The sequence below is a fragment of the Vombatus ursinus genome, unplaced genomic scaffold (genome assembly GCF_900497805.2).
Source record: "Vombatus ursinus unplaced genomic scaffold, bare-nosed wombat genome assembly UNPS02014812.1, whole genome shotgun sequence".
Lineage (NCBI taxonomy): Eukaryota > Metazoa > Chordata > Mammalia > Diprotodontia > Vombatidae > Vombatus > Vombatus ursinus.
In genome coordinates this window covers 43,687,476-43,711,697 of record NW_020954590.1, presented here as the reverse complement: position 1 = coordinate 43,711,697, position 24,222 = coordinate 43,687,476, and the positions used below count along the sequence as shown (strand labels likewise).

General features: G+C 36.7%; 1 protein-coding gene across 11 annotated transcripts in view; it reads right to left on the bottom strand.

The window, feature by feature from the left end:
• LOC114053830 (band 4.1-like protein 3) overlaps window positions 1-24,222 on the bottom strand; it is a 291,289-nt gene that overhangs the window by 44,835 nt on the left and 222,232 nt on the right. For all 11 annotated transcript variants that reach the window (XM_027876951.1, XM_027876952.1, XM_027876959.1 and 8 more), the window contains exons 4-8: window positions 12,691-12,795; window positions 11,387-11,429; window positions 7,470-7,545; window positions 3,236-3,454; window positions 2,674-2,761 (exon numbers count right to left, since the gene is read on the bottom strand). In XM_027876951.1, the coding sequence (XP_027732752.1) occupies window positions 2,674-2,761; window positions 3,236-3,454; window positions 7,470-7,545; window positions 11,387-11,429; window positions 12,691-12,795 (531 nt within the window). The remainder of the gene's footprint in view (window positions 1-2,673; window positions 2,762-3,235; window positions 3,455-7,469; window positions 7,546-11,386; window positions 11,430-12,690; window positions 12,796-24,222) is intronic.

Below are 24,222 nucleotides of genomic sequence, written 5' to 3'. Positions count from 1 at the left end.
CTAACCATTTGGGGCCTCTATTTCCCTATTTGTAAAATGAAGGGATTGAACTAGATGGTCTCCAAGTTCCCTTCCAGCTATGGATTTCTGATCCTGTGAACTGTATAAAAACTGTAGTTGAAACAGGGGAGAAACAAAACAAGCTTTTGGTATGTATTCAGAATCTGTTGAGAGAAAGATTTACATAAAATGAAACACAAAACAAAATAATTAAGTGCCAAAATGTGGACTAAAGTCAAGCTATGACTAAAAACAGGTGAGTTAATTGTGGCCTGGAGACACCAAGGAGAAGAGAACTGAGTAGAGCTGGGCCACTCCTCATTGTCTGAAGATCAGACAAATAAGATAAAGCGAGGCATTTCAGCAATGTTGAAGAAAACGGAGAACAAAGCACCAAAGAGAAGCCTGGTTAAGTCATGCTGTTTAGGGGAAAGGAAGGAGACTACAGCAGACTGAGACAGAAGAGCACGTGGAAGCAAAAAATGGGAGATGTGTTTGGACAAATAAAGTAGGATTAGATTATGGAAGATTTTAAATGTCAAAATAAAGATCAAAGAATCAGAGATGAAAGAGGCTTTACTGTACCATAAAGTTCAATCCCATTATTTTATATATGAGGAAATTAAGGCCAATGAAAATTAAAATGATTTGCCTCACATAGGTAAGTAAATAGCTGAGCTTGGATTCACACCAAGGACCTCTAAATCCAAAACATTTTAACCTCTTGATTACATTAACCTGCATCATGTTTGAAATTTATTCAACAGTCAATGGAGAGTTATTATAAATTCTTGAATAGAGGAGGAAAAATATAGAAAAAGCAATGTTTTAAGTCTAGGTATCTATGTAGGAAGCAATGAGGGGAGGAAAAAAATGAGATACAGAGAAATTAATTTGGAGACTATCACAAAAATCCAAGTGTGAGGTGATGAGGACGTCCACAGAGATGGTGAAAGCAGAGACAGGAAAAGATAAAAAAAAAATTTTCAAGGAAGAATTAACTAACAAGATGGTGATTGATTTGAGAATAAAGAATAATTCCCAAATGACTAAGCTTTTGGGTTACGACTGGGAAAAAATGATGTTGGTATTGGAAATGTGCAAAAATGTGTACGTTCAGGGTGTGAGAATGAGAATAGAAGCCCCTTCTGGTTTTGAATTTGAGTAAAAATATTTAAAGAGAAATGTCTAGCTGTCAATTGGAAATACAGAGATGAAACATAATTAAGAGGTCAAAGTGAGTGATATGGTGAGAGGAAAGTCAAACTCGAGAGATGAAAAAAAAAAAAAACAACCCAACATTAGGTTGTCATTGAAACTAAAACACTTATTGTATACTTAAGGAAACTGAGGTATGGGGTGTGACTGGCCAAAGATTACACAACATATTATTATAACATTGACATTTGAATCCAAAAAAGTGTCTTAACTTGGAATCATCACAGTATCTTAGAACTGGGAAGGATCTTGGAGGTGATCTAGTCAGGCCTATACCACAAGAAAAATCTCCTCAACAGCTTAACTCACAAATGGTAATTGGGCCTCTCCTTGAAGATCCCCCGTGAAGGACAACGTGCCACCTTCCTGAAGCAGATCCTTTAACTTGTGGATAATTCTCATTGTAGTTGCTTACACCAAACTTATTGTGCATCTTCGCTACTTCAACTCACTGTTTTCTTTTTTGTTCTTTAGGTCCAAACTTGTTGTTACTGCTGCTCAGTCACGTCCAGCTCTTCGTGATCCAATTTGGAGTATACTTGGCAAAGATACTGGAGTGGTTTAACATTCCTTCTCCAGCTCATTTTACAGATGAGGACTATGTGGCAAACAGAGTGCCAAGGTCACATGTAATAAGTGTCTGAGGTTAGATTTGACTCAGAAAAATGAGTCTTCCTCCCTCTAGGGCATGCACTGTATCCACCAGGCCACCTAGCTGCCCCTTAGGTTCAAGTAGCATAAGCCTATTACCTCTTCCGCATAACAGCCTTCACAATGCTGACTAACATTTACCATATCCCCATTAAATCTTTTCTTCTCCAGGTTAAACTCACCAAAATCCTTGAACCAAGCCTTCTATACTATAAACTTGAGATCCTTTTCCTTGAAGGTTGTTTTCCCTCAATATATTCTCCAACTTATTAACATCTTTCCTAAAACATGGAACCTATACCTCAACAGAATCAGTCAAGCACTTATTAAGTGCTTAATACATGTGAGGCAATGTGCAAGGTACAAAGGACCAGAGCAGAGGAGAGGAGAAGGGGAAAAAAAAAAGAATAAAGTTCCAAGGAATGATCCTTTAAAAATATCCTTTAAGAAAGAAAGGATGGAAAACAAGTTAACAAAGGACACAGAGAGTGATCACTGCATAAATTTGTACCCATATATATATATTTTTTGGTTTTAAAACATGTTTTGATTTTTCTGTAGTTCTGCAGAAGCAAGGGTGAGGAACCTGCAGCCTCAAGGCCACATGTGGCAGATTCCCCACACCAGTTAAGACCTATTGCTTCTCTAAGAATAGCTAATTTTTCCACATACACTCAAATTGCTTCTAACTGAATGGGTGAAGGGAATGATAACCCATCTTATGAGCCCAATGTTTAAGGCTTGGTTAGGGTGAGGGAGAATCTGGGGAAGGAGAAAGAAATATAAATTAAAACATTGATCTACCTTGGCATGATGTAGATCAACTCCATACATGGATAATTTTTTGGCATTTTCTAAGAAATGCATCTCTGCTTCTGCTGGTGTCATTCCCCTGAAGAAAAAAGAAAAAAAAATCAAAAGTTTAAACATGGTCAAGAAAGGAGTTTTTTCCATAGAATTAGCTACTTGGCTATCAGCTAAACAAGTTATTATCTAAGGCATTAGGCCTTTCTTATACAATACTTGGTAGCAAAATCTATTCTAGATTGATAGGAGATACTCAGAAAGCACCAAGGAGAATAATGAGAAAAGAATTTAAGATAAAAAATTCGAATTAAGTATTTTAATATTCTGAGTCAGACATAGTATATAAAGGGTCCATTCAGCCAAAGATGACTAATTTCGTGGGGGATAGAACTAGATTTGTTGGGAAAATTAAGAGTTTATCTAGATCAGCGGTGGGGAGCCTGTGGCCTGGAGGCCACATGTGGCCTGGAGGCCACAGGCTTTCCACCCCTGATATAGATAATATTCCCATTCCCAAAGTGAACCTATGCAAAAAGCTTTAAGTATTTTTACTATTCACCTGTGACTCTTGTGTAGCTCAATTACTTTATCTTCTAATTCTTTTGTATGGTTTGGTGCAAAACGGAATTCACTGACATAATCACTTCCACATTCATCTGGGTCATAGTCTCCAAGTTCAGACTGAACAGTATAGGATCCCAAGAGGGCGAGTGTGACGAAAGAACATGGCAACCTCCCTGATACTATATCATCTCTCAGCTGCAAACAGAGGTAGTACCTTCCAAAGACAAAGAACAGAGCTTAGACGAACGATTGCATTGTTTTCAGCATATAGTGGTGGGAGGAATTTTCCCTTGCCCGCTACAACTTCTTTTTCATAGATGGTGCCCAGGAGCTAAGAGAAAATGTCTATGTTACCTTAAAACAAAACAAACAAACAAACAACAACAAGAAAAAAAAAACCACTACAATGACTATTTAACTAGTTTCTAAAATATACAAACCATCCTAAGAATATTTTAGTATGTAGATAAGGACATCTGTTTCTGTTGGAATTAAGTCAAAGCCATGCTTTGGCTTCAGGTTTGACGTCCATAAATTTAATGGAGAATTATTCTTCATCACTGAGCAACCAAGAGTCCAAGTCACTGATAACTCTGGATGATTTATAGTATTTGAAGAATGATAGAATCATGGGCTGTCCTGAAACAAATTCTGAGTATGTGTTTGCACATGTATCCATGGGCTGACTCTTACTGCAAGGTATAATTAGAAGACCTTTGAATCAGCTGCATAGAGGAAATTAATTGAGTAAGATTTTGTTAATAAAGTATGTATATGTGTACACACACACACACACACACACACACACACACACACACGTAAAAGAATCATATGAAATGATTCCACTAATATCTCCTAAACAAATCCATTGATCTGCATGAACACACTTTGCAAAAATATTTGGTGTGAGTCCTTACAATATAATTTTCTAATACATAATTACTGGCTTGCAAAGTGAGGGAGGAGGGTGTTATTTCATCAAGGACATCAAAAATCATACTTGTGACATCCTGGCAACATTTATGGAGGCCAAAAAAAAATGTAAATCAGCACTTATGCTCTCATTTTATGGCTTTTCTACTTGAGTATAATTTACTTTCACAGTATGGACTTGAATCAGGGCTTTAGATTTACTTTCTAATGTCTAAACAGAGATGTGTTGTTGGCATGATGACTAATTCTAAAGCTGGGAAGTCTACCTAACCCTACTGTAGCAGTACTGCAAGTCAGCACTCACACCTGTATATTTTTCCACCAGTTAAAAGTATAGGGAAGAGCGAAATGAGCAGAACCAAGAAAATATTGTATACAGTAACAACAGTTTTTTTTAAGAGTGACTAAGTCATTCTGACGATTATAAATACCCAAATTAACTACAAAGGAACTATTAAGATGCTCTCTACATCCAGAGAAAGAACTGATAAATAGATGTATAGAATGGCTTTACACACACACACACACACACACACACACATTTGTATCTAATGGTAGCCATCTCTATGACAGGGGTGAGGGGGAGGGGAAAAAAAAGGAAAAAAAGAAAGTCATATGATAACTTTATTCTATATTTAAAAAGAATAGCAAGTTATACATAATAGATCCATAGTTTCATGTATAATCATTTTTTTCTATTCTACTATGTTACGGAAATGCTTGTTTTATTTCTTAAATTCAGAATAAAAAGAATAATTTTTTTTTAAGTATATGGAAGCAACAACAAAAAAAACACCAAAACAATCTGCTTCTATGTTGAAGGACCGTAGGTCTTGGAATATTATATTCTATAGAGCAAAAGAGCTAAGTTACAACCAACAGTAACTTGCCCAGCAAAGTTAAGTATAATCCTGAACAGAAAAAAAAAAAAATGGAAATTTAATGAACTCAAAGACTTTCAGGTTTTTGTGATAAAAACCCCAGAACTTATAGGAAAATTCAACATATAACATCCAGAAGAAATATAAGGTAAACATTAAAGATCAATAATAAGGGACTCAATAAGGTCAGATAATATATTTTGTATTTGTGAAAATATTAACAGTACTCTTATGATTGTCATCATTATTTGGGTAGTTTGAAAGAAAAGGGTGGGCTGAGCTGATAAAAAATAAAACTGTGTAGGGAGAGACAAAAAGGAGTAATTAAACAAATGAGGCATAAAAGGAAAAATTGATACAGAAGAAGATAATAGGGGGAGGGCGAGTAGTGCTGGAACCTTACCCTCATCGGGAATGGGTTAAAGGTAGAACAACATATATATCTAGAAGGTTATAAGTCTTCTCAATTCAGAAAGAAATAAGAGGCAAGGGGATATAGGGTGGAGGGATAAGATAAGGGAGGGACTAGCAGAGTGGTGGCCAGGTTAAAGAATAGGAGGATAAGGTAGCAGGTAGAAGGACAGGAGTGAGGAGGGAGAGGGTAAATACGGTGAGAAAGATAGTGAGAAAAATAGGAAGGAGGAAAACACACAATAAGTAACTGTAGCTTAGAATGTGAATGGGATGAATTTACTCATAAAATGGAGACAGATAGCAGATTAAAAATTTAAATTCAACAATATGTTGCTTTTGGGAAACATTACTAAAATGAAAGATACACACAAAAATAAAATAAAGGGCAGGAGTAGAATTTAGTATATAAAAAAAGGAGAGATAGTAATCATGGTCTCAGACAAAGTTAAAGTTAAAATAGATTTAATCAAATGTGAAAAACAGAGAAACTTCACTATGTGTCAGCAATATTATTCAATAGTGTTTTAGACCATTTAAAATGCTTAGACAGTAAAAAATACCTGAGGATATACTTGCCAAAACAGGCCTAGGAACTGTATTGACAAAAACATAAAACACTTTTCATACAAATAAATTCAGATCTAAATAACTGAAGTAATATTTATTGTTCATGGGTAGTTAAAGCCCAATATAATTTTTGTTTTGTTTTGTTTTGTTTATGAAGCAATTAGGGTTAAGTGACTTGCCCAGGGTCACATAGCTAGTAAGTGTCAAGTGTCTGGTCTGAGACTGGATTTGAACTCTTGACTCCAGGGCTGGCGCTCTATCCACTGCACCACCTAGCTGACCCCCAATATAATTTTTAAAATGACAATTTTACTAACTAATTTAGTAAATTAGTAACTAATTTAGTAAATTAATTTACTAACTAATCTATTTATTCAATATCATCCCAATTAAATTACTAAAAAATTATTTTACTGAGTTAGAAAAAAATAATAACAAAGTTCATTTGGAAGAACAAAAATCTGAAACTTCAAATAAACCAGGGAAAAAAGATGTAAAGGAAGTAGATTCAGCAGTATCAGTCCTTAAACTATAGTATAAGGTGAGAGCATTGTTGAAGTACAAAAAAGATAATTTCAATTATTTTAAATTAAAATAATCTTGTATAAATAAAACCTATCGTAGCCAAAAATAGAAGGTATGCATAAAATTGGGGGGCAGGGAGTGGAGAACGTTCATAGAAAATCTCTCAGGATGTGATTGGATTGGAATATTGCTGTAGTGTAGAAAATGATGAGCTTTGATTTAGAAAAACATGGAAAGACTTTGACTTATGAAGGAAGGCATTATCCACCTTCAGAGAAACAGATGGTTGGAGAAAATAAGCATACTATGGTCTTACATATATGTATATGAGTGTGTATATATGTGTATGTTTATATCTATCTATCTTTCTATCTATCTGTGTGTGTATGTGTGTGGAAATGCTTAATTGTAGCCTTCTTTAGGGTGGGGGGGGCAGGGAGGGGAAAAAAATAAAGTAAAAAGTGCACAGCAGAGAACAAAAGAAAATCAACAAGGAAGCAAAGAAAAGCTGGGCAGCTTTGAAAACAATATGTAGTATTTATTATATAGGTTTTCCTGAAAAAGAAATTTATTGTTCTTTATTGAATCCTCTCTTATGGTCTACTGTGTACATGGCAATCTTTTTTTTTTCTTTTCTCATTTTTATATTTAAATTTAAAATAAAAAAAAATTACAAAAAAAAAGTACATGGAAGTATCAACCCAGAATCAAAGATTCAACAGTGAACATCCTTCATTTCTGACAATGTTATCATTTTCCTTATTACCAACCAGTTGCTATCAATTTGCCAAGTGAAAGTGGCTGACTTAGAGTCTATCTGAAACAAGCAAAGCTGTTCTCAAGGGAACTTGGGAAAAAGATCTTTCCTCCTACTGTGCCTGAGACTTTCATATTTATTTTTTCAAATACCTGGTGATATCTTCAGATAGCTGGGCAGGGTCTGGTGGATAGAATTTCACATTAAATGAAAACTGCCAAGCACCACCTGCAGAAAAACAGAAATTCACAGAATCTCTTTTCATTTATAGTTCCAAACAGTTACCAAATTAGCATCTATTCACAACTACCACATCCAGAAACCTGTAGATTATCCATGATAAAACAGGGATAGGATAGTTAACTCTAAATATCAGGGATTTTTGTTAACAGTTACAATCTTATTGTCAAATTTTTTACTAACATCTCTTAACAACCAGTAAAATTTATTGCTTTGAGTTCTACCCTTTCTTCTCTCTCTCTCTCTCTCTCCCTCTCGAATTCTTAAACTTCTGTGTGTCATAGTCCCCTCAGGCAGTTTGGGGAAGCCTATGCATAGTACACTTTTCGGAATAATGTTTTAAAATGCATAAAGTAAAACACATAGGATTACAAAGGAAACTAACTGTATTGAAATACATTACTGAAATAAGAATAATTTGTGCTACACTCTACAGACCCCTTAAATTCCAGCCATGGACTTCTTTGGATTCCATGGACTATCGGTTAAGAACTGCTATTCTATCTGATGATACAAGCAAAGGAAATCAGTAATAACATCACTCACAGGAAATGTTTGGAGAAAAATAAGAGACAAAATGCATAGAAAATTCTCAAATTGGACTGTGCCTGCAAAGTGTTAAGTTCTGCATTGAAACATACAAAAAGATATGATCTCTACCTTTCAAAAGACTATGGGCTATGGTGTCAAACTCAAAAAAAATGTAGGCTACTAATGCAGAATAAGGATCTCTGTGGACCACACACTGATTTAGTTTTAAAGTGTAATATTGCCTATCTTATTATTTTTTTTGGTTAAATAATTCCCAATTCTATTTTCATCTGGTTTCAATTGCACTTAGTACTATGGCCCACATGTGGCTTGTAGGCCTTTGGTCTAGAGACACATTAAATAGATGTGAACATTACACTTTTATTATTTTTTTTCTGGGGAGGTAGGATTGGTGGTAGTCATGTTGTGGAGCTTACAGTTTGCTGCTTGAGAAAGAATATAACCTCATATAAGTTTTGATTAAAGGGATAAAGGGGCTTGTCAAGTGGGGAAGAAAAGAATCAGAAATATAGAAAAACATGGATACAGAGACAAAAGTAAAAGCAAGGAAATAGTAGAAGAAAATGGAGTGGTTTAGAATAGATAAACTGATGAAGATCATGGGATGATGCCATCACCATGCAATGTTTTTTGTATGGAAAAATATGATCACGTATACATGGATGTGTGTGTGTATATATATAGATATATATTTATGTATGTCTGTATGCATGTATGTATACACACACATATGCACACTGTTACTCCAATGAAATATGCAAAAGTTTATGGATATAATAGTTCATACACATACACACACACACACACGTCTAATGATAGACATCTCTAGGATTGGGGGGTAGAGAGAGGAAAGAAAAAATAAATTTACATGATAATTGTGTTGCATATTTGGAAAGAGTGGCATAGCAGATTTGCAATTAGAAAACTTATTAAATATATTTAGAGTTTTCTAATAATGCAAAAAAGTTGTGTGGTTTATTTTATGTCAATAAATTTACATGCTTTTACTCTGTCCCAAGTATTTCATATACCCATTACACACATGTGTGCACATGTACATACACACATAGAATCACAGAATTGTCTAACTGAATTTTAAAATGGGAGAAGTTCTAATAAGACAGAAGTAATGTTGTATAAACAAGAATTGCTATAGATAATTTTATATGCTGTCTTTAAAATCTATTTTTATCCCAATTTTTTTTTTCTGTGTTCTTATCAATGGGCAAGATCATTTAATTTTCTTCAAAATGAGCAAGGTACATGTAAATGTGATCTGTATAATGGAAAACATACAAAGTCTGATAGCTCATTCTTTCCTTTGGTTTTCCACTCTTAGAAAGGACAGGTAGGAGACAAAATATAAAGTTACAATGGGAAAATAGAATTCTAGCAACAAGTTGTAACCAAATTAAACTATTCAAGCAGGCTTTTTGCTAATAGTATCATAGTTTCTTATTTGTAGGGTTACGTTTTCAAAGTACTTTGCAATTATTAGTTAGAAGAGTACTAATTACTATGCATTAATTATGTGACTACATGTGGTTTCCTATGACTACAGAGAAAGCTCTTGAGAAAATTTCATCATCTAAATTTTTTTAAAAACTCTCCAAAGCAAAAAATAATTGTATTTTCAACTATTTATCACAACGGCAGTCATCCCTGGCTTTAATATTAGTTAATCTGTTACTGTCACACTACTTCTCTGACAAGTTGCTGGTTAGGAAACACATAAAACAAAATTTAAAGTGTGTGTTAAAGGAGGTTTAATTGTATAAATTATCAGGACTATCAATACCAAGAGATTAGGCTTTGGGATGTTGTGGGTTTTTTTTTTTCTTTGAAGAAACCTCCATGGTTTTGCTACAGTGGAGTTTTAAGCAGTTACTTATCAGTTGCATATTGATTTATCTTATCTTTTTGTGGGCATTTTTATCTCAAAGTAACTTATTCCATAGGCAGTTGGAAGAAGTTATTTGTTCCTTCTACTCATAGTAGTTGTTGAAAAGAGGAAATGTGGTACTTTTAATCTGAATGAATTCATTTACTGGACTCTAAGAAAGATAGGCTGGATTCTGTGAATAATGATAAAGCAACTCCTTTAATGGCTTTTAAGGACCAATGAAAGAGCAGACCAGCTGACCCCCCCAAAAAAATTATGCTGACATATAATTACATTTCTAATGTGAAATAATAATTTCCATTTCCTTGATTTCTATATTCTTATAACAAGACTATCTACAAGTTAGCTACTTTTGATTTGTTAATGGCCAACTAAAAACTATGTGAACTATATGATTGATTAAGTATAGAGCAGGGGTTTCTAAACTATTTCGTGTCATGGATGCCTTTGGCAGTTTGAAGAAACCAATGGGCTCCTCAGAATAATGATGTGTTCTTTCTCCCCAGTAGGAAGTATTTTATTTTTTCCAATTACTTGTACAAATAATTTTTAACATTCTTTTTTTATATAAAATTTTGAGTCCAAATTTTCTTCCTTACTTCCTTGCCTCCCCTCTCCTTAAGATGGCAAGCAATTTGATATAGGCTATATATGTGCAATCATGTAAAATATGTGTCCATACTGGTCATGTTGTGAAAGAAACAGAACAAAAGGGGAAAAAACATGAAAAAGATAAAGTGAAAATAATATGCTTTGATCTGTACATAATAATGTTTATAAATTCCTAAAGTATAATATATAGGATTTCAAAGAAAAGTAGCTCACAGACCCCATGTAAAGAATCTCTGGGATAAAGATCAATCCCAATAGTGTAATCCTCTCTCAAATAAGATAACATGCAAAGTATTTTAAAAACCTTAAAATACTATATACATGATAGCTGTTATTAGTATCAGTGGAGAAATGTGTGGGCATAAATATATTTATTACATTTATATTTTCATTCACTAAAATAATTTCCTGAAAAAAAATCTGCCTAGATTTAAATATTTTTTTTAAAAAGCTTCTCTTTAATTATAATAGCTTGTGAAAATGAAAAGAGCAGTCATTGTTAATAGAATGCTAGAAGTTCAATTAAATAAATAAGGCTTATTAAGCACCTAGGTACATAGAATGTGTTGTTCACCACTAGATTCATTGCAAATAGTAAAAATAGGAGCTATAATGAGGGGCCTGTGGTTTTAACCTCTCTTATATAATACTATTTATAGTATTTTCTGCATAGCCATTAGTCACCAGCTCAAAGCTCCACTTCTCTACAAGTTCTCCCCACATTCTTTCCAACAGTCCAAAAAAGAATTCAATAACACTTACTTCGGATCTGTTTTTTGATTTCCTTAGCAGGATCTAGCCAGTTCTGAAAAAGAAGTAAGATTTTGGAATTAAATCAGAAGGTTAAAAGTAATTTGGGGGTCATTAAGCACACACACTTACTAATCTCGCCCAGGGTGATTCCTTACTGCAACTGGCACTACCCAAATCCGTCACACCATTAACTCCAACTGGATGCTCCTTCTCCTCCTGTCAGGCATTATATTTTTCTAGACACTCTTCTCAGTCACTGATCGTGGACAGAACTATAGGCAGTTCATTTTTAATGTACTTTTCAAGAAATTAGTTTACTATCATTGGTTTTAAGGGGTCAATCTAGCATAGAAATAGAAAAGCAATTACAGGAGGGTCAGCATGATCAAACAAATAGCTTGATGAAATTAGATACATGTAATTTAACATATAATTGATGTTTGGTCCATTCCTCTGTTCTTTGCAGAAAAGCACCTCTACATTAGTGACTTTGCCAGGTTTCTCAGCTGTTAAAATCTTCCTCTCAGAGGTTATATTCCATCTACTCTGTGTATCTTATATGTTCCTATTTATGTCCATGTCCCCATTAGAATGTAAGCTCCTTGAGGCAGAGACTGTTTATTGCCTTCCTTTGTAGCCCCAGCACTTAGCACAATGTCTGTTATATCGCAAGCTCTTGTTAACTGACAGATCTAAATGTTGTTGTTCAGGTGTTTTAGTTGTGTATATCATGACCCCATTTGGGGTTTGCTTGGCAAAGTTACTGGAATGGTTTTCCATTTCCTTCTCCAGTTCATTTTACAGATGAGGTAACTGAGGCAAATAGGGTTAAATGACTTGTCCAGGGTCACACAACTAGTAAGTGTCTGAGATCAGATTTGAACTCAGGAATATGACTCTTCCTCACTCCAGGTCCTGCACGCTACCCACTGTGCCACCTAGCTGCTTTTAATTTACTTTAACTCACTCATTTTACAGATCAGGGAACTTAAGTTCAGGAAGCTTGATGACTTGTTCTAGGCCTCACAGATCAGTACTGTCAAAACTGGGTCTGGAGCCCAGGGGTTTTCAGAACAATAAAGTAAAGCAATTAAGTGACCTCTGGTAAGATAAGGTAGGAGTTAAGTGTAGGGGAAAGGCGGATGAAATTAGAAGTCCTAGGGATTCAAAAGATAGAAAGAAAAAGAGAACGTAACCCATAAAATATGCAAAATAAGCGGTTAGGTTAGTTCAGTTTATTCAATGAAAAGGCAGATTAGTCCCAAGACATTTTCCTTGCTCTTAATACGAGATAACCCTAATGGATATTTCACCTTTTGGTTTTCGGTGTCCCGGTATGTTAAACCAAAGTAGTCTTTTTCTAACAGGTTCAGATGTTCACACACTTTGTCAAATAGCACTTGGCCTCTGGAACGTTTCTGTGGGTAGGAAAAAAAAAAGAAAGCTAAGTTCTTTCTTAAATATTATGAGTCACAATTTAACATACTTCATGCTGCATTTCAAAAAAAAAATTGAGAGGAAGATTGCTAAAGCAGACAAAACCACTCTCATCTCACTCTTTTTCAGAAGGACTCACCTGCAATGGCGTAAAATTGACTGAGCTAAAGAAAGACTCCTGGAAATATTCAAAAGGCAAAGTTAAAGATGTAAATTATAACACTGCTTTCTAAATCTTTATTCACAGATACGATCACAAGTCTTGCGTTGGGCAAGTTAAAAAAGTCCTAAGGAGGTAAAATAGAAATGACTAAGGGATGAGCATCCAAAAACTGCACGTCAGGCAACAGTGTACAAAAAACTTCACTAAGGAGCCTCCCTGCTGAAGCCTAAATCCCACGTGGCCAAAGGAAGGACAGCTCAAAAGGCAGAAAGCCCCGTTTCCTGCTGGCAGGGAGCTGGATTACCAATGAAGCTGCTCTCCTAGCATGAATCTGCACAAATCCTGCAACAGTGACCGGCACAACCAGGCAAGGCGCCCGTGTTCCTCCCCCCAATGTCTAGTCCTGCCTGACTCAACCCTATAAAAAGTATGGCAAATTCGCAGATTTTGGCAGCTGCTTTAACTGGGCATCCCAGTGAACCGCATATGTTTCCACCCTCCCTGAGTACCTTTTTGTATTGTATTTCCCCTGCTCATGCTATGTTTTGTCTTGTGGTGCTCCACCCCCTCCTTGTACTGTACCTTGCAACCCCAAACATCACTCAAACTACATTAAGAAAGTGTGGTAAAGGAGGTTTTGGTGGGTGGAGAGCAAGGCTGGGTCCTGAGGAATCACTTAAGGCAATTATTTACCTGCTGGGCACTGGGCTTGTCTACTGAAATCTCCAAATAGGAGTTTAAATTATTGACCACTCTCAAGCTGTAATGCTACGGTTATGAACTAAAATCATCTTATATCATTTTAAAAACATCACCTTACAATAGGCCCCAAGCTGTGGTATCTACATGCTACCAGCAAGCTCTAATGCCAGTATGTACATAGCTCCAAATACATAGCTACATGTAGGCTCATGGTGTCCAAATATACTGCTTTAAACATGTGAGAAACATTTAAAAGTCTTGTTTAACCAGTTTCATGGGTTTTTTTTGAAGCATATGATGAACTATTAAGTCCAGTGGTCAAATTTTTAAACTTTTTCCAGAAAGCTGAAATAATCCCTACTCTACATCAATGAATCGTCGTGCTGAGTTTAAATTAAATTCTAGGTTTCATATCAGATCCTAATCATCTTGGAGAGCTACTTTCTCATCAGGAAACTTGACAAGAAAGGGGAAAAAAATCCTTGACTTACTTTGTCTGGTCTATAGGGCAGAAACCCAGCTCGGAGGCACTGGTGATAACATAAGTGCTTTGTTGTTTGTTTGTTATTGTTGTTATTGTTATTGTTCAGTTGTTTCAGTTGTGCCTGACTCTTCTTGACCTCATTTGGGGTTTCCTTGGCAAATATACTGAAGTAGTTTGCCATTATCTTCTGCAGTTCATTTTACAGATGAGGAAACTAAGGCAAAGTTACATGACTTGCCACATAACCAGTAAGTGTCTGAGGCCAAATTTGAACTCACGAAAATGAGTCTTCCTGACTCCAGGCCTGGTGCTCTAACCAATGCACCACCCAGCTGTCTCAGCATATGCTCAGGGAAAACAAATGGAATACATTTTTTTGTCCTGATCCAATCCAGGACAAAACTTTACAGTCACAGAGACATTTTGTTGGTGAGGTGGCTTAACCGAAAACAACTGAACTGAATTCAAATGAAATGTTTTTGCATTTGTATTTCAAAATTTTAAAAATTTAAGGCATGTTTTTTATTAAGATCTACTGTCAAGACAATGAGGCATGAAATGAAAACAAATTACCAGAATCAAAATGATAATCATGCAAAAAAAAATAGTATCATGTAGTAGTTTATGCTGAAAGTTAAATTAAGGTCAAATTTTTAAAATTTCCTCCCAAGTGTGATTATTTAATTTTTAAAATATCATTTGTAATGGGAAAGTAAAGCCTGGAGGAAGACAGTTGGAATATTTCTTGCTCTTCATTAGCTCTTCCAAGATGCTCCCCCTACAACCATCACTTGGTAACTCCTCCTCCTTTAAGGTTCACTCAATCCATATCTACCACCCAACCAACATTCTGTTGTCTACTGACTTCCAGGATACTCCCCTTCTTTCCATAATGAGTTTAGTCCCTGGATGACAATCTGTCTTCCCCAACTCTTACCCTCATCCTAGGGGACTTCCAATATACATGTCTGATTCTCTCTCAAATAGCCTAACCTCCCACTTCGTCAGCTTACTCATTTCCCAAAGTAATGAGTAACACAAAGATGGTCATACCCTTTATCTTGTCATCATCCACAAATTCACTACTTCCATTTTCATGAACTCTGAAATTCCCTTATTGAGGGTTGTCTTTCCCCTTCTCCCCCTGACCTGCAAACCCAAAACCTGTTCTTTCTCCACAACAGGACTTCCAGTCTGTCAGGGTTCTCCTAGGCCAGGGGTGGGGAACCTGTGGCCTCAAGGCTAGGTTACTAGCCTATCTTCTTTTTTGTTCAAACAAATGTCCTTTACATAACTGTACCATAATAAGGGAACTTTTAACAGATTGCTACCATAACATTCTCCTCGACAATTTCTTCTTTTGAGGTTTTTGTGACACTGATCTCTCCTGGTTCTCTTCTTACCAACCTGACCACTCCACAACCTCTTTTGCTGAATCTTCATCTAGGTCAGGCCTGCTAACTATGAGTGTCTCACAGGGTTATATCTTGGCCTTCTTCTCTCTTTACTATTTCACCTGATGACTTCATCGGCTCCCAGGGATTATCCCTATATTAGTGACTCTCAAATCTACTTATCTAAACCTGAGCTCTATGCTGATCTCTAGGCTCTCATCTCCAATTGCCTAAAAGACATCTCAAACTTAATGTCCTATACACATCTGAAATTCAACATGTCCAAGACTGAACTCATTATCTTTCTTCCAAACTTCTCTGTTCTGTCTAAAGCACCAGCATTATCTCAGTCCCACACGAACACCTTCCTTGACCACTCACTCTTACTCCCTGTACCCAATCCGTTGATTTTTACCTCCATATCATGTCTCACATCTACCTCCTTCTCTCCTCTAACATTGGCTGGTGCAAGCCTTCATTCCCTCATATTTGGACCATTAGAACAGCCTGCCGGTAGCTGTACTACGATAAGCCTGTCCCCACTCCAGTTCATCTTCCACAAAACTGTCGATATGATCTTCCTAAAGTGTAAGTCTAACCATGTCATCCTCCTACTAAATCAACTCCAGTGGCACCTTCCAGGATCAACTATAAAATCCTCAGGTATTCAAATCCCTTTATAAACCTCCTCCCACACACATCTTTCCAGTCTTCTTAGACTTTACACCCCACCACCTACTCTTTTATACAGTGATACTGGCTTCCTTGCTGTTTCTCAAACAAGACATCTCCTCAATTCCCTCAACACTCCGTCTTCAGACTCTGGGCATTTCCAATTCCCGCCCCTAATTTATAGAATTCTCTCTCTCTCCTCTTCTGGCTTCCTTCAAGTTCCAACTAAAATCACATCTTCTACAGGAATCCTTTTCTGATCTCCTTTAATTCTAGTGTTTTCCCTCTGTTGATTATGCCCAACTTATCCTGTATATATCTCATTTGCACATAGCTTTGCATGTTGTCTTCTGCCATAAAATGTGAGCTCCTCAAAAAGCAGGGACCATCTTTTGCCTTTCTTTGCATTACCAGTGCTTAGCACAGTTCCTGGCACATAGTAGGTACTTACTAAATGTTACTGAGTGACTGGCAAATTGTATGATAGCAGAAATGTCACATGAGGCTGAAATAAAAGCAATACTTGGATTTGAATGAGTAGCACAAAACATTAAACATTGCTAGTTTGGACTTCATAAATATATGACATAATAAAACGATAGGCATACAAAAGATATTATCATGCAATAGGTAGTTATGCTGAAAATTAAAGTTTTTATTTACCCAAACCATAATTATTTAGTAAAAAGAAATTTATGGTAGGTAGGTTAAAGCCTAGTTGAAGAGAGTTCTATTTTCTACAGTACATTTGGAAAAACATTGGTGATAAAAAAAATTGTATGTTAACAGAAATGCATCATAAGCTGAAATAAAAGCATTATTCATTGGATTTGAATGAGTGGCATGAAAATTAAACATTGCCAGTTTGAACTTCATAAATATTATAAAGTCAATTATTCCTACTATTTGACAGCCACATACAATTTCTGCTGAAGGTAGTCTGGGAGACAAGTTTCCTTTTTGTAACATTTTCTATATAATCAAAACTAAATGAGCACAAAGGAAATAATCACTAGATACTTTAAATCTTGTGAGTGTTGTGGCCCCATAGCCAGATCACTACTACAGATATCAACATTACCACAATGACTCACATTTAACATTTAAAAAGGACTTTCCCCACCCTCCCCCCCACCCCCACCCCCACCCCCACCCCCATCCCCAATAAACCCTGGAAATGGATAGTGTACTACGCAGCACTAAAGTGAGTTTCAAGAGACATCAAACACTTTGCCCAGAGTCAGAGATCTGCCAAGCAGCGCAGATGCTAACCTAGGACTCTTGGTGCTCCTTCCACTCTGCTGTGCTATTTTCTACAGTAAGTCACTGAATGAATACCATATACATAACTGACAACTGGGTATACATTTCTACACCATTAGAGAAAATTGTAACATACTACCATTAGAGAAAAACTGGATGAGTAAATCTTGGGGGAAATCACTCTCCTAATCATAAATTCAATGATAAATTTCATTATTAGCATAGTACTACTAAAGTCTAGAAAGGAAACCATCATTCCTACTGACTTGCTAAGTCATCTCCAACTCAAAGGAGTGTGTAGGTCACGTACAGATATTTCTCTATCAACCACAAACAATCCAGTAAAGTTAATTTCACTTTAAATAACCTGATTCAGTTGTAGATTGCCCTCAGCCCAAGTTTTCCACTGACTGGTTCATTGCTTTCCTGTCTCAGATAGATAAGATGAAAAAAGCAGCTTAATTGTCTGAATCAAGATTTTCTCATATTCTAGAAACAAAAGGTATTAGCAACTGAGTAAGTGGAATTATTTTTGCTTTTTTCCTGGAGGCTCAGCAAAAAGTTGGATGCCCCCTGCAGTAACCAAGGAATATTTGTTTTAATAATATACTGTATTTTTACATTCAAGGTGATCGCCAAGATATCATCATGATGATGCAGAGTCCCAGGATTTCCAAAAGCTATGCTAGTATAAAGTATAAGCTCTGGTAGGTCTATCCAAGTCAGAACACTTCCAAAAGTCAGCCAGCAACCCATGGCTCACTAAGAACCAACCTTGCTCAGCTCAGGCTGAGGTTGGACATGAGATATTCACAAAGGGTTGGACACAAGGAGATGAACTCAATGGCCACAGCCCCTCATAAAAACATCTGTACAATGAGGGGAGACTGTAATCTGTAACAGATCAAGCCAACGAACAATTTTCAATTGCTGTAAAATGGAAGCTGGAAAGGAAACAGAAATAGTTCCAATTCAAATACTGTTAACCATCCTTCCCTTTCTATATCCCTCCCATACCATGAGGCATCCTTCTAAACTCCCTGCAATACACCAGCATTATTTCCTGGAAAACACAAGACATTTAAGAACCTTTATATATTGGTTACACTAGAAGAATAGCTTGTCCAAGGAGTTAAAGGAAGATTCAAAGAAACTGATTTATTACTCCCATTTATCACACTTAGGAGGAGCTGCTTTGTCACTAATCTGCTTTTGTTATCAGTGTCATCTTAAGTTTAGTATTTGAAGAATGAGCAAAAGAAATTTAATAAGGTAACTCAGCATACAAAGTTAAATAAATCTTTCATCTGCCTCTTCTAATTTTTGCAACTGGTACAATTTTTACCACCTCTTCCAATACATTTCAATAGTCCAAAACGGAACACATTATCTTTCCCCTAAATCCTCCCTTCTTCCAAATTTCCCTATTTCTGTTAAATGCACCGCCATCCTGGGACAACTAGGTGGTACAGTGGATAGAGCACCGGCCCTGGATTCAGGAGGACCTGAGTTCAAATTTGACCTCAGACACATAACACTTCTAACTATGTGACCCTGGGCAAGTCACTTAACCCCACTGCCTAGCCAAAAAATAAAAATAAATAAAAATAAAAAGCACCACCATCTTCCCACTCCCCCAAGATCCCAAACTAGGTGTCATGTTGGACTCATTATCTCTCATCCCTCATGTCCAATCTGTTGCCACGACCTTCCATTTCACCTTTGCAATATCTCTCAAATACAGCCCCCACCTTTTCTCCTCTGACACTGTGACCACCCTCATGCAGGTTTTTATTACCTGACACCTGGACTATTGAAATAGCCCACTGGTTGCTCTGCCTGCTACAAGTCTCTCTCCCTACTCCAATACATTCTCCACCAAAGTGATTTTCCTAAAGCACAGATCTGACTATGTCACCACCCCTCCCCACTCAATAAACTCCAGTGATTCCCTATCACCTCCAAGATCAAATCAACATCATCATCATTAACATCATCACTAAATTTATATAGCACCTACTAGTGCCAGGCACTGTGCTGAGGGCTTTACAATTATCATCTCATTTGATCTTCCCAACAACCCTCGGAGGTAGGTGTTATGATTATCTTCATTTTATAGATGAGTAAACTGAGGCAAACAGAGGTGAAGAGATTTTGCTAGGGTCATGCAGCTAGTAAGCATCTGAAGCTATATTTGAACTCAGGTCTTCCTGACTCCAGGGAAACACCTAGTTGCCCCAAATACAAAGTTTTCTGTTTAGCATTCAAAGTCCTTCATAACCTAACCCCTCTCCCCAACCCCACCAGTCTGCTCACACATTACTCCTTATCACTTACGTTTGTATCCCCAGTGCTTAGCACAGTGCTTGGCACACAGTTGATGATTAATATATGCTTAATGACTGATGCAGTGGCAATGGCCTTCTGGCTGTTCCACAAACAGAACACTCCATCTCTTGGCTCCAAACATTTTCCCTCTCTTTTTCCCATGCCTGGAAGGTTCTCCCTCCTCAACTCTGCCTATTGACTTCCTTCAAGACCCAACTGAAAGCCCATCTTTTACAGAAAATCTTTCTGAGCCTCTTCCCATTACCTTCCCTCCATTAATTAATTCCTATTTGTCCTATATAGAGCTTACTTGTTGTCTCTTCCATTAGATTACGAGTTCCTTGAGGGTAGGGGCTATCTTTTCCCTCTTTTTCTATCCTCAGAACTTAGTACAGTGCCTGGCACACAGTAGGTACTTAATAAATGCTTACTGACTGACTAGTATCTTATGATGTTTTGACCTAAAGAGTCTTAAGTACCAAGTATATAAAGTCATAGCCTTTTTTTACAAAAAACAAAAACAAAAAACCACTTACTTTCTCAGAATGCAATTTAGTTTGAGCCTAGTTTAATTTATTTTAAGTTTCTAGTACCAATTTTCATGGCTACATCAAGAGGCAGAATAGCATAACGGATAGAGAGCTAGAGAGCTAGGAAGACCTGTGTTCAGTTCCTACCTCAGATACCTACTGGCTATATGGCTTTGGGCTAGCCACTTAAGTTTTCAGTGGCCCACACCTCTCTCTCATTGCCTAAACATACTCTAAGTCACAAAGACTGTGCTGACTTGCATTGGTAAAAAGAGATTTCTCCTCTGAGAGCTTCCTATTATCAAAGAAATCACAATTTGCAGTGAGCTCCATCTTCTCTTCCACCTAATATTATCCCCTACTATCTTCTTATTCACTCTAGGCTCTGATGAAGAGGTGGTCCTTCTCCTTGCACAGGTCAATCACTACATGAACCCTAGTTTCCATTCCTTCTCCTTTTCTCCAACACATTGATTCCATTATTATCCTCACTCTCTAATCTTCAATTAATCCCTAAATATTGACTCCTTCTCTGCAGCCTATAAAGATATTTATTCTATCCTACACTTAAACAACCCTCACTATATCGTACCATCCCTGTTAGCTATTTGTCCTACGTCTCTCCTCCTCTTCTCAGCTAAACTCCCTAAAAAAGTTATCGCTCCTCAGGACCTCCATTTCCTCTCTTAACGTTCTTCTAAAATCTCTGCAATCTGGCTTCTGACCTCATCATTCAACTGAAATCACTCTCTCCAAAGTTTCCAGTGATCTCTTAATTGCCAAATCTAATATACTTTCCTCAATCCTCATACTTGACATTTTTTCTAAAGCACTTGGCTGTGTCGGTGACCCTCTCTTTCTGGATACCCTCAGGTCCTCTCTAGATTTTGATGCTGCTGCTTTCTCTTATTCTCTTCCCTCCTTGTTGACTGGCTAGCAGATGACTCCTCAGTCTCCTTTGCAGAAATGCCCACTATAGGTGTCCCCCAAGACTCTGTCCTCAGGCATCTTCACTAAACTCCAATCCTGCATTATCAGCTACGTCTTGGACTTTCCAAACAGGTGTCCTGTAGGCATCTCAAACTCAACATGTCCAACAGAAAATGCATACTTTCTTTCGCCCAAAACCTAGTCTTCTCAGAAACTTCTCTAATACTGTTAAGGACATCATCACCCTCCCAGATTCACAACCTCAGTTTCATTTTCTAGTCCTTATTCTTCTTTGTCCCACACATCCAACCAGTTGCCAAATCTTGCCATTTCTTTTTTCACAGCATCTCTTGGATACACCCCTTTCTCTCCATTAACCACAGCCATGGCCCTTGCTCAGGTCCTTTTTACCTCTCACCTGGACTACTGTAATAGTCTCCTATTTAGCCCCCATGTCTTAAGTCCTTCCCCACTACAATTCATCCTACACTCAGCTGCCCAAGTTACTTTCCTAAAGAGCTGGTCCAACCATGTCACCCCTTCTACTTAACGAATGCCAGTGCTTTCCTACTATCTCTAGGAACAAGGATAAAGCCCTCTGTTGGACATTTATATTCTTTACAACCTTCCCTTTTCCTATCTTTCCAGTCCAGGACATGTTCCTCATCTCCATAAACTCCACAGTTTAGCTACACTGGCCTATTCACTACTACTCATACATGTTGCCTTCTGGCCCAACTCTATTATCTTTTTACAGTTGCTTCTCATTTCTGGAATGCTTTCTCCCTTTACTTCTGTCTCTCAGACCTCATAACTTCCTTCAAGATTTAACTCAAGCACCATTTTCGGCAGGTGGCCTTTCCTGGTCCCTCCAAGCTACTAGTGCCTTCTCCACTAACGTTACCTTTCATCTAACTCTGTACTGTGTCTTGTATATACCTTCTGATGGATGTGTTGTTTCCTACATCAGATGGTGAGCACCAAGACTGCAAGGAACCATTTCTACTTTTTCTTTGGATTCTTGGTACTTACCACTGTGCTTTGTACATAGAAAGCAATTAACTGTTTATTAATTGACTGATATTGGTGTCCTCACTTGGCCCACATGTTAAATGGTCATACATTATGTACAGCTGGAGGTATTTGTGGGGAGAGTTAGAACTCCAAAACACAAAGGGATTGGACAATGGCCCTCAAACATTTGTTTGATTTTTGTTACATATGAGCAGTCAAGAGTATTTATGGATGATATTATCTTGTTTGAACTATACTAACCCTCAGCAAATGGGCAAATGAATTAAAAAAGAAATTAATGGCAAGAAACTGCATATTGAATATTATACTCATAATGCAAGCACAAGTGAACACTGAAAATGGCAAAATTGGTATCTCCTACTATATGGACTTTTTTCAGCCATGTCAAGAGGTAAAAACAATGATAATATAACCAGATCTGACAAGGTTTATTAAAAAATGTGAAATCATAACAGATTATTTGAAATGTAATTCATATGCACTATTATTAAAAATAAATCCCACTAGCTAAAACATTAATATTAGCAATAATATGAAGACATCATGATTAATAAAATGCTTAAAGACCAAGCTTGTTTCTAAAGTGATTCTAGTATATCACCTTTAAATGTCCTATCTGCATATTTTAAAAAAAAACAATGAAAACGGTATTTTCCAATCTTTAAACAAAAGTCTTCCAAATGAGTCTGAATGGGTCTTGAACCCATTTGTTACAAATAAAAGAAATCAACATCTTCCAGTCAGTTTGTAAGAACAAACGATTGACATAAGGGAAGACTAAAAGATGTACTGAGTGAATTGTAACAAAAACTTCTAAATAACTGGTAGATAAGATAGAAAAACAGGTACCAGGATATAGTAAGCATGGTCAATGATGCATTTCTTCCATTTGGATCTATTTATCTTTGTAAGATATCTTTTTTTTTTAAACCTACCCCAGCCAATAAAACCAAATATCAAAATAAACTGAACTTAAAAGCAGACTTTCCAATTGTTGTTACCAAAAAGTACTAAACTGACATTCTCAAAAATAATGAAGCGTATCTAATCACATTGTTCCCCCTCGAATATTAATTTTTCAGCAATATCAAAAAGGCTTTTTGTACCATTGATAAATTTTTGTTGTTCGATCATTTTTCAGTTGTGAGCACTGACCTCATCCCAAAGCTTTCCTTTATATAGAGAACAGATCCGGACTTTGGAGCTGACTCTCCATTCTCCATTTGAAGCTCTGCTTGGTTTGAACTTCACAAAACAAATGCTGGGTACCCCCCCCCCATTATGTCCTGTCCTCCCTTTCCAGCCTCCTTTGTGTTGTCTTCTTCAATTAGATTGTAAGCTCCTGGAGGGTAGGGATTGTCTCTCTTTTTCTTATTTGTAATCCCGGCCCTTAGCACAGTGCCTGGCATATAGTAATGACTTAAAAAGCATTTAATGAATTGAATTATTGAATTATGATAATACCAGAGCTAGAAATATGTCATGCTAGCTGCTGCGTAACATCTCTCTTGTGAAGTTACACAACAGCCTTTACATGATGTCCAGTCCAAATGAAGATGAGTTAATGAAATCCAATTTGGGAAGAATATCTGTGATGAGTTCTGGAACCTACCTCTCAAAAGGTAAAGTCTTAATTTTAAACTTAAAACGTAACGGAGCTGGTAAAAATATTTCAGTACTTTCACTGGGTTTTAAAAAAATCAAACTCAACTAGAGTTTGTGGTATTTTGTTTTTGTTTTTTTTAATTACTCTTTGAAAATACTTTCTTAAAAATTTTCTCTAGGGACAGCTAGGTGGCACAGTGGATAGAGCTCCGACCTTGGAGTCAGGAGGACCTGAGTTCAAATCTGGCCTGAGATATTTGACACTTACTAGTTGTGTGACCCTGGACAAGTCACTTAACCCC